Genomic DNA, 11,502 nt, shown 5'->3' on the forward strand with positions numbered 1-11,502 from the left:
AGGCTAATTAATAATAATAATAATAATAAATTATAAAAATGTTATAATTATACTTATATAATAACATTCATTATTATATTATAGTATATATTAATAATTATTATTTTCTGAATTCCATTTTTCAAGAGAATACTTAATGGGCAAGTAGAAATTTTACCTCATTTCACACTAGTCTCCAACACTGTCAATTGTAAAAGCATATTTCTATGTACAATCATCTGTCTTGCCTCTCTAAAGAGAATTCATGTGCTTTCAGTGTCAAGACTATGCCCAAATACTGGAGAAACGCTAAAATTAAATAATAGATGTTGGGTTAGCTAAGGAAATTCTGCTTCCATGCTAGATTTCTTCACGGGATATTGTTAGTGAGTTAATTTTTTTTTTCATTTTTGTGTCAGTGGGAAACTATTTCTCTCCTTGAGGAATGGGAAGCAAAACAGGTCTGTGAATAAGGGCTTAGAAATGAAGAAGACATGGGTTCAGACCTTAGCTAAGAAAGCTTCAAGTAGCAGTGTCGAACACATTCATTTTCTTTCTCTGACCCTTGTTTTCCTCCGTTCTCTTGTTTAGAAAATAAAGATAAATACTCCCTCCTCTGTGGTTTGTTCTGGCAGTTCAGCAAAGTAACATATATAAAAAGTCTAACTGAGGTTAGTATAGGAGACCTTAATAGAAGCTTGCTTCAAAGCCTCCTACCTTTGAGCATCAAAATATACTGAGAAATAATAAGCAACAATGGTCTAGGTCTTCATACAATTCATTGATGCTAAGAAGGGGGCTGAGCAGCTATAACTCCTAACTCCATTTTCCATAGAGGAACAATGAGCCTTCATCAAATGATGAATAAAGCAAAATTAATATTACATGACAGTTCCTGATAGACATGAGATTGGAATCGCAGAATCTTAGAATAGTGCTTCCAAAAGAAAGCTTCCACCTTAATACAAATGTCCACCAGTCCAATATTCCCCAATCTCATGAAGAAGCTTAGGCTGACCTCAAATCTGTGCTCCCCCTGCCCTAGCCTCCCTAGTACTAACATTACAGGCATACAGATGTAATGATTTCTAACTCTCAAACCTTCCCTTCTTCCTAATATCATCTTACTTCCCACTGTTTTCGCCTGCATGTATGTCTGTGTACCACATGCGTGCCTGGTGCACAAATGGGTAAAAGAGGAATCGGATACCCTGGAACTGTTGGAACTGTTATAACAGATAGTTGTGAGCTACCATTCGGGTGTGGGGAACTCTGTGGGAACATCAAGTGCTCTTAATTGCTGAGTCTTCTCTCTAGCACTAAAGTCCCGCAAAATGAAACCTGGGGAGAGACTTTTTGACACAAGCATGAGAGTCTGACTTTGGATGCTCAGCATCCATGAGAAACAGTCACAGCAGCATGTGCCTGTAATCTCAGTGTCGGGGAGGCGGAGACAGAGAAAATCCTTGGTGCTTGCTGGTTGGCAAGTCTAGCAAAAATGGTGAGTTCATCATATGTAGTGGTGCACAGCTTTAATCCCAGTACTCAAGAGGCAGACATAGGCTGTTCTCTGTAAATTTGAGGCCAGCCTGATCTACATGGTGAATTACAGGACTTCCAGGGCTATGTAAAGAGACCCTGTTTCAAAAGCAAACAACAGCAAACAACATTGTGAGCTCTGATTCAGTGAGATATCCTATCTTAAAAAGTAAGGTGGAGGACAACTGGAGAAGACACCTAACGTGAAGCTCTGACCTATAAGCACACCTAGTCACATACAGGCCCCCACACAGAGACATACCCACTCCCACATAAACAAAGAACGGGAATTATGCTTTTAATCAGGGCCTACAAAATGGCCTTTTGTCTGCTCACAAAATATCCACTGATTCTGACCGTGCTTGAGAGCTTAGGATGAGAGCTTGCGAGCGTGGGAAGATTCTTGATATCTCTATCCCCACTTTCTTTTCCACTCATCAAGTCTGTTCAATAATCCTATTCTTTATTTCCATATATCATCCATCTATCCTCTGTTTAATTTGTTCCATCAAGATCAAAGCCTTGGGGCTAGAGAGGATGGCTCGGGGGTTAAGAGAACTAACTGTTCTTTCAGAGGTTCTGAGTTCAATTCACAGCAGCCATACGGTGGCTCACAACCATCTGTAACTGGATTTGATGCCCTCTTCTGGTGTGTCTAAAGACATCAACAGTGTACTCATATAAATAAAATAGATAAACCTTTAAAAAAAAGGGGGGGGGTGAGTCAAAGCCTCTAGCTTGCTTCGCATCAAAGCCATACTACTGATTCCTGACATTCGTTTTTCAGGTTCCCCACTTTCTTTTCCACTCATCAAGTCTGTTCAATAATCCTATTCTTTATTTCCATATATCATCCATCTATCCTCTGTTTAATTTGTTCCATCAAGATCAAAGCCTTGGGGCTAGAGAGGATGGCTCGGGGGTTAAGAGAACTAACTGTTCTTTCAGAGGTTCTGAGTTCAATTCACAGCAGCCATACGGTGGCTCACAACCATCTGTAACTGGATTTGATGCCCTCTTCTGGTGTGTCTAAAGACATCAACAGTGTACTCATATAAATAAAATAGATAAACCTTTAAAAAAAAGGGGGGGGGGTGAGTCAAAGCCTCTAGCTTGCTTCGCATCAAAGCCATACTACTGATTCCTGACATTCGTTTTTCAGGTTCATCTACAGACCACAAACTACAGCGATTGATGTATCCCAGGCTGCCCAGAGTACCCTCACTTTTAGCATTCATATCTAATCTTAGGAAAGCCTTCAATTCCAGATTAATTGACACAACTAGTCACATATTATAGGGAACTTTAAAAATTTCCACAAAACAATGTTGGCAAAAATCAATTCACATTTATCTTTAATATAAATCCTTAAATTGGGGCCTAGATATCTTCCATAGCATGTATAAAAATGCATATTAGCCAGGTGTAGTGACATACCTGTAATCCTACTACCTGAGAGGCTGAGATGTGATGATTGCTGTAAGTTTGAGGTTATCCTGGACTACATCGTGAAACCATGTAGAGAAAACATGGAAAACCATGTTTCCAAAAGAGATGGAAACAAAGAAATGAAGAAGAGAGGGCAGAGGAAAGAAGATGAGGGGAGGGGACGGAAGGTGAGGAGGGAAAAGAATAGAGGCGGAAAGCATACTACACTGAGACGGTAAACAGGTACATTTGGCCTGGCTTCTGTTAGCTTTGTGAGTTCTTCAGCAGGTTACTCAGGATAACTAAAAATCAGTTTCTTCATCTATAAATTAAGAAGCTAAGACGAGATTTCCTTTCAGCTCCCAAATTTCCACCTCTACTCTTTCATCACTCTTTACTTTACCAGACATAGGCACCCATACTACTTCAAACAGCATGGGAGTTCTTCCCTATGCAACTTCGGTCTTTGCTTTCTCCCCCACAAAGAATGTCTTTGCTCTCTTCTCTTCCTACCTGAATGTTCCAAGGAACAACAAAAATCTTGCTTACAAAGGTGGAGTTAAAGGATCCACAGGGCCTGCCTAGAAGGAGTCGGCCTAGATTGTCTAATTATTGAACACTTAGCATGTCCTACCCTTGACTTTCAAAATCCTTTTTATGTGACGCTTCTTTAATCCAAATAGATGAAAATCTTTGTGAATTTTTATAACTTCTTTGAAAAATATCTCAAAGTAAATAATAGCAAGTGTCATTGCAAATAACTGACTGAGAGGTTAATTATATAATCAACTCTATTATATAATCAATTATTTAATACGTTATATACACCAGCACTTGTGAGAGAAAGCAGAAAGGCAGCTAAAGCTCAAACTTTTTTTTTTTTTTTTTGGTTTCTCGAGACAAAGTTTCTCTGTATAGCCCCAGCTGTCCTGGAACTCACTCTGTAGACCAGGCTGGCCTCGAACTCAGAAATCCTCCTGCCTCTGCCTCCCAAGTGCTGGGATTAAAGGCATGCGCCACCACGCCCGGCCAAACTCTATTCTTTACATGAGTTTTTTTTCAATGTGTTCACAGTTCAACAATTCATTTAATCCTTAAAGATTTATTAAGGATCTCTATGATCAAGACACTGTGCACCCGGGTATGTCACAGGCATTACAGGGATCGGGAATAAGTGAAGGCCCAGGTCACTAACAATATTTCTATCTCACAGACATCATAAGCTTCCAGCTCATTCTCCAACACTAACTTTTTAGTAAGACTTAAAGATTCAAATGTCATGCTGGATGGGGCCGGTAGGCACCTTTAATCCCACCGAGTATTTGGGGTGCAGAGGCAGGGAAATCTCTGAGTTTGAAGCTAGTCTGGTCTACAGAGTGTGCTCCAGAACCGCCATGTCTACACAGAGAAACCCTATCTCAAAACAAAACCAAACGAAACGAAACGAAAAGAAACAAAAAAGCAAAACAAAACAAAACCACACACAAGTGTCAGCTCTGCCTTCATCACCTGCCACCTAATATGTCCATAAAATTGATTGTACAACTACTTCTCCCACTAGCCAGCAGGAAAGAATAGCCAATAAAAATAGGTCAGTAGGATATACGAATACCTACTTTTACAAGGAAAGTATGAGCTAAACCAAATCTTTTATAAGAATCATATCCTGACCAAATATTTAGGGTCTATAATCTCTACTTGAGTGAGACTTTGCATAAACATCTTTCTTTGGTAGGATTTAACTGTTGTCTACCTGCATCCACCTTGACAAGTAACAATTTCCAAGGATCAATCCAGCCTGTACCTCTGTCTTCCTGTCAGCCCACACAGCATGTAGCACACACTCCCTTAATTAAGTAAGACTGAAACTTGAAAAGTGTCGCATACTACAATGACAAACAGGTTCATGAGCAAACAAGGGAAGTAAATAAAGCAAACGGTTTCCAGAGGGAGAGGTCAAGCTGGATTGAACTGGGCTGAGCTGGGTTGAGCCCAGAATGATTCAGGCCCTACCAACAGAATGGGTGTCTCCTGGGATGACTTAGTTGGATAATTAAAAACCCTATAAATAGGATGAATTTTCAGGTCTCTACCATCCTCCCTGGCTCCTGCCTCTTCTGCTCATTCTTCCTCAAGCAGGTAAGACATGCATGCTGGAGCAATAGCAGTATCCACACATATGGCAGTATATACATCTTATAGCATGATGCTAAGAGGTGAAGGGAAGGACTGTTTTGTTGGTGATAGTCTTGGTCACTTTTCTGCTTGCTTTTCAGGATTCTATCTTAGAGCATGGCAAATGCTAGAGTGGCCTACCTCTAAATTTGTGAAACATGGGCCCTAAATATCCCCAAACTGAGAGTCTGTATGACTGATTGATAGCTAAGTGTTCTATAGTAGAGTATTTACCTTTTGTACAAGTTAGGCAAGGCCCTGGACCACAGGGACTCAACGATAGTCAGGCTCACTCACTATAATAAATGACCATTCAAGTCTCAGCTTGTCTCATGCACTCTCTCATTTGTCGCTTACATATACAGACATCACTGTATAACTATGTTTTGCAGTTGGGATTTCATTTTCAGAAGCTTATGAGCATAGTTACTAGAATGTTCATGCCACAAGAAAAAATATTGGCATACAGAGGGCAGAAGACACCTGCTTCCCAGCACAGCCAATGTTAACCAACCTGACTGTGCATCACCTGTCATATCATGTGCAGTGTTATCTACTTGCTGTAACTGTATTTATTTGTTTGTTTAATGATTCTATTTAATAAGCAAGTAAAAAGAATGTCTAGAATTTAACCTCTTAGAACGGTTTCTTGAACCACTAAAAAAGATATTTAACCTTCTTCATTGCTTAAAGAAGACTCTTTAGAAAATGAATGCCTCTTCAATGGTATGCATTTACTGTTATCCCCAGCTACTGAATGACAACTATGAGCTACTATGTTTACATCTGGCCAAACCTCAGTGGCCTAACCTTCATTTTGCTTCTAACATGAGAGTCTCAGCTAAGTAACTCCCAACCAGAGTAGACAGTAAGGCACATAAAATCTCTACTATACATGTATAATTTTTTTTAAAGAATTTGCCATTTTCTGGCAAAGAAAAACTTCTGAATCACTATCATGATAGTATATTATAATTAGAGCTTGAGTGTTGGTCACATAATGACTAGCTAAAATTATGGCTAAGAAGGGTTTCTCTGTGGTTTCTCAAACCTCTTTCCCAAACCTCCCAAAAAAATCATTATTCCTCTGGAAATGCTGACTCCAGGTTCACATGCCAAACATAAACAAAATCTTACTTCTTTCTTCTCCTCCTCCTCCTCCTTTTCTTCCTCCTTAAGGTTCACGAGGGTTTGCCAAGATGCCTCAACTTCTTAATAGCATTCTCAACGTAAGCAAGGTTTTCCAGGACTATGCTGAATATCATGGGGTAGGCGCTTCACTGAGCAAGAAGGAGTTGAAGCAGCTGCTGCTCACTGAGTTTGGAGACATCCTTCGGGTAAGATACATAGATTCTTAGTCATTAAGTACCTAACTCTACACTGGCACAATCCTAGTTACTGCAGATACCAATATAAAGAAAACTAACTTCTTTTCCTTCTAGAATGTTACAGCATAGTGATAAAGAGGTATATAAACATGTAGGCTATACCATGTAAAAAGATATAGTAACTTTTTCAGATGATTCAGATTAATTGCTGACACAGTTGTTCTCTTCCTCGTGATAATACCCCATTGGTTTACCAAGGGATGAGGTTCAGAGAGCAAGCCATTTCACATTAATGGTTTCTCTGGGGAGAAGGGAGGACTGAGTGAATTGCAACATTAATGCTGACATACAATCCAGCAGCCATGAAAGAACATTTTTTTTTCTTCTCACAGAGACCAAATGATCCAGAAACTGTGGAAACCATTCTGGAACACTTGGACCGAGACAGAAATGGATATGTTGATTTTCATGAATACCTCTTGCTGGTATTCCAATTGGTCCAAGCCTGCCATCATAAGCTAGATAGTAAGTTCTATGGATCTAGAACCTCCTCCCAGAAAGAACATGATCAGGAAGGAACACGGAGCCATAAATTTTCAGAAAGCACAGGCAGACAACATAGGCAGAGGTATGAAGGAGAACGCCGGAACTCTCACCACAATCAGTCTGAAGGACAACATCAAAATGTCCAACATGATCAGTCCCAGAGACAAGATAAGGACTCTGAGAGACATGATACAGATCCTCACTGTGGTCAGTCAGAGACATTCCATGGGGACTCCCACTATGGCCATTCTGAGAGACAAGACACAGATTATAGCTCAGATCAGTCTGAGTCAGACAATGAATCTTCTAGTTCTAGTCAAAGACTGGGTTATAAATCTAGTCATGAACAGCCCAAAGGTCAAGGATATGTCTTTGCCTTAAGTCAGTCTAAGAACCCTGAGCAGGCTTTTCATTATGGCCAGTCTAAAACATCTGGACAACAAAGCAGTCATGGTCAGTCTGGAAGATTCCGAAAAGATTCTTATTCTAGTCAAACCAGTCAACAAGAATCAGATTCTTATGAACAATATGGAAGTCAGCATCAGAAATCAGGCAACAGTCAGACAGAGAGACAAGGCCAGAATTCTCAGTATGGCCAGACAAATAAAAAAGGACATAGTTCATACCATGAGCAGACAGAGGGACAAGGTCAGAGTTTCCATTATGGCCAGAAAGGCAGAAAAGACCAGAGTTTTCAACAAGGTCAGAAAGGCAGAAAAGACCAGAGTCCTCACCTGGGTCAGAAAGGCAGGCAAGACCAGAGTCCTCACCGGGGTCAGAAAGGCAGACAAGACCAGAGTCCTCACCAGGGTCAGAAAGGCAGGCAAGACCAGAGTCCTCACCGGGGTCAGAAAGGCAGACAAGACCAGAGTCCCCACCAGGGTCAGAAAGGCAGACAAGACCAGAGTCCTCACCTGGGTCAGAAAGGCAGACAAGACCAGAGTCCTCACCAGGGTCAGAAAGGCAGACAAGACCAGAGTCCCCACCAGGGTCAGAAAGGCAGGCAAGACCAGAGTTCTCACCAGGGTCAGAAAGGCAGGCAAGACCAGAGTTCTCACCAGGGTCAGAAAGGCAGACAAGACCAGAGTTCTCACCAGGGTCAGAAAGGCAGACAAGACCAGAGTTCTCACCAGGGTCAAAGAGAGGGTCAAGACCAGAATTCACAGTGGCATCGGACAGACAGTCAAGGCCAGAGTTTTCATTATGGTCAGACAGGTGGACACAGCCTAAGTTCTCACCAGGGCCAGACAGACAGTCAAGGCCAGAATTCAAACTGGCATCGGACAGACAGTCAAGGCCAGAGTTTTCATTATGGTCAGACAGGTGGACAAGGCCTGAGTTCTCACCAGGGCCAGACCGACAGCCAAGGCCAGAATTCAAACTGGCATCGGACAGACAGTCAAGGACAGAGTTTTCATTTTGATCAGGCAGGCAGAGAAGTCCAGGGTTCTCACCATGGTCAGACAGACAGACAAAGCCAGAATTCAAACTGGCATCGGACAGACAGTCAAGGACAGAGTTTTCATTTTGATCAGGCAGGCAAAGAAGTCCAGGGTTCTCACCAGGGTCAGACAGACAGTCAAGGCCAGAGTTCACATTGGCATCAGACAGACAGGCAAGGCCAGAGTTCTCAACAGGGTCACAAAGACAGACAAGGCCAGAACACTCACCAAGGTCAGAAAGGCAGGCAAGACCTGAGTCCTCACCAGGGTCAGAAAGGCAGGCAAGACCAGAGTCCTCACCTGGGTCAGAAAGGCAGGCATGACCAGAGTCCTCACCAGGGTCAGAAAGGCAGGCATGACCAGAGTCCTCACCAGGGTCAGAAAGGCAGACAAGACCTGAGTTCTCACCAGGGTCAGAAAGGCAGACAAGACCAGAGTCCTCACCTGGGTCAGAAAGGCAGGCATGACCAGAGTCCTCACCGGGGTCAGAAAGGCAGGCAAGACCAGAGTCCTCACCAGGGTCAGAAAGGCAGACAAGACCAGAGTTCTCACCAGGGTCAAAGAGAGGGTCAAGATCAGAATTCACACTGGCATCGGACAGACAGACAAGGACAGAGTTTTCATTATGGTCAGACAGGTGGACAAGGCCTGAGTTCTCACCAGGGCCAGACAGACAGTCAAGGCCAGAATTCACAGTGGCATCGGACAGACAGTCAAGGACAGAGTTTTCATTTTGATCAGGCAGGCAGAGAAGGCCAGAGTTCTCACCATGGTCAGACAGACAGACAAAGCCAGAGTTCTCACTGTGGTCAGTCAGAGATTGGAAAAACTGAAAATCAAGGGCAAAACAGGCACTCTCTAGGGACTGATAGAACAAGAAGAGACTCATATGTTGAACAATCTGGAAGGTCAGTAAAACTAAGTCAGCAGAATTCAAGAGAAGAAGTGCGTCAAACCCAGAGTCAGAGATCCCATGATAGAAGGGAGCAGCAAATCCAGCAGCAGACATGGAAGCCTAAAGAGGACAACCAACACAAACTCTTAGCTCAGGTACAGCAAGAGCCATACTCCTATGAAGAATATGATTGGCAATCACAGAGCAGTGAGCAGGACCACTGCGGGGAGGAAGAATATCAAGACTGGGATAGACACAGTGTTGAGGATCAGGAAAATCTGTATGAGATGCAGAACTGGCAAACTCATGAAGAGGAACAAAGCCATCAAACAAGTGATAGGCAAACCCATGTAGACGAGCAGAACCAGCAGAGACAACACAGGCAAACTCATGAAGAAAATCACGATCATCAACATGGTAGACATCATGAAGATGAGCACAATCACAGGAGACAAGACCATCATCAACAAAGGGAGAGACAAACCCATGAAGAAAAGGAGAAGTATCAAGGAGGCCAAGACCAATCCAGAAGCTTCCCCAACAGAGAAAAATCCCACATGAGTGAAGATGACCAGTGTGAAGGGCCCCAGGGAAGACGTTTCCATCCAACTCATGGTGGTGGAAAGTCCCAAAGAAGAGAAAAATCTGGAAACCACCCTACCAAACCAGCCAACTATTCCAGCCCTTTGTACGACTATGTCCAAGAACAGGCAGCCTATCAGTACTAGGCTGTGTGAGCATCAAGATTAAAGCAGTTTGAAGCTAAAGAAGAAACCTACATGCCAATTCATCTTTACTTGTGTTTAAAAGGTTGAAATTATATGTCATTTTTCTCTTTTTCGTCAGTCTACAAGAATGCTTTGGAAGACTTGTACTCACTTTTTGAAATTTCAATTCCTTGAATAGCAATTGCATGGTTAGTTGGTTGGGTGGAGTAAATTAGGGGAACTAATCAATCTTCATTTCAATCACTTTGTGGATTTGAATCATCGCTAGTTTATTTTCAGTTTAGGTGATACCTGGTTGAATCACTGAATGGCAGAGCACTCTCCCTGAAATTCAGAAACAGGGAAAAGTACACTGAAAACTTATACTATATTTGAAGAAAGGGATTTTGGACTTTGGTGAGCATTGGCTCTTATGGGTAAAATATCAGGAACCACAAGCTTCATGGTCTAGACTTGGATGAAACAGTGAGAAGCCCCTAGGGGAGCTAGAGATCAAGGAGAGATTCTCTGATATTAGCATCTCTGATGCCTAGGCTCCTCTTCCTCCATTGATGGGTCATGAGAATTGACCAGACCTACTAAACCATCACACAGAAAGAAGATATATATCTGTTTGAAGATTCCTGGTAGCCCAAATGTTCAACTCTGAAAACCTTTCCAACAAAGACCATGTGTAGAACATGAAATTATATTAAAATACTCAATAAATGATTGGTGAGCAATGATATTCATGTTTTTTTCCTTTCTTCAGTGTGGAAATGTGACTTGCTATGGACCATATTCTAAGAATAAGTCTTCATTTCTTAGGGTTTGAGAGATTGTTCAGCAGTTAAGAGAACTTGCTATTCTTGCAGAGAACTGGGCTATAACTCCTACACCATGTGTTGACTCATTCATAATTCCAGTTCCAAAGGATTGGACACTTTTCTGACCTCTTTGAATGAAAGGCACACATGTACCGGACATAATACATGCAGGCAAAACACTCTTACATGTAAAATAAAATAAAACAAATTTAAAAGATCCCATTTCTTATCTTCTAAATAAATGTAAGGAAGCCAAGAATGGTGGTTTATGCTTGTTATCACAACACTCAGAAGGCTGAGGCAGGAGGATCTTAGTGAATTTTAGGCCAGTCTGGTCTATATAGTAATTTTCAGGGCAGTATGAAACATTGTCTCAAAAGAAAAAAATAAAATAAAATCTATCTGTTCTCTGAGTTTCTGAGCACTTATACCAGAAATCATCAGAAATGAATAATAACTAGCCAAAATGAACTTATCTCTTCATCTCAAAGTAATTTTTATATCTTATCTCTACCAAGAGTTGTTATATTTCACTCTTGCCAACACTGCATTCTCTGTAACTCCAACATTCCTGTTTGGAAAAACAGGAATGCACCCAAGGAGCTAAAGGGGTCTGCAACCCTATCGGTGGAACAA

At 41.7% G+C, this 11,502-nt stretch overlaps 1 protein-coding gene across 1 annotated transcript; it reads left to right on the plus strand.

The window, feature by feature from the left end:
- The first annotated feature begins 5,040 nt into the window (after positions 1-5,040).
- Rptn (repetin) lies at positions 5,041-10,784 on the plus strand. The gene is made up of 3 exons (NM_009100.2): positions 5,041-5,085; positions 6,301-6,458; positions 6,842-10,784. The coding sequence occupies exons 2-3, from the start codon at positions 6,321-6,323 to the stop codon at positions 10,058-10,060; spliced, it is 3,357 nt and encodes a 1,118-aa protein (NP_033126.2). The 5' UTR covers positions 5,041-5,085; positions 6,301-6,320; the 3' UTR covers positions 10,061-10,784.
- Positions 10,785-11,502: the final 718 nt, after the last annotated feature.

This window comes from Mus musculus, chromosome 3 (genome assembly GCF_000001635.26).
Source record: "Mus musculus strain C57BL/6J chromosome 3, GRCm38.p6 C57BL/6J".
Lineage (NCBI taxonomy): Eukaryota > Metazoa > Chordata > Mammalia > Rodentia > Muridae > Mus > Mus musculus.

Coding starts and splice junctions, on each gene's coding strand:
- Rptn (NM_009100.2), top strand. CDS start 6,321: ATGCCTCAACTTCTTAATAGCATTCTCAACGTAAGCAAGGTTTTCCAG. Junction 6,459..6,841: donor AGTTTGGAGACATCCTTCGG/GTAAGATACATA, acceptor TTCTTCTCACAG/AGACCAAATGATCCAGAAAC.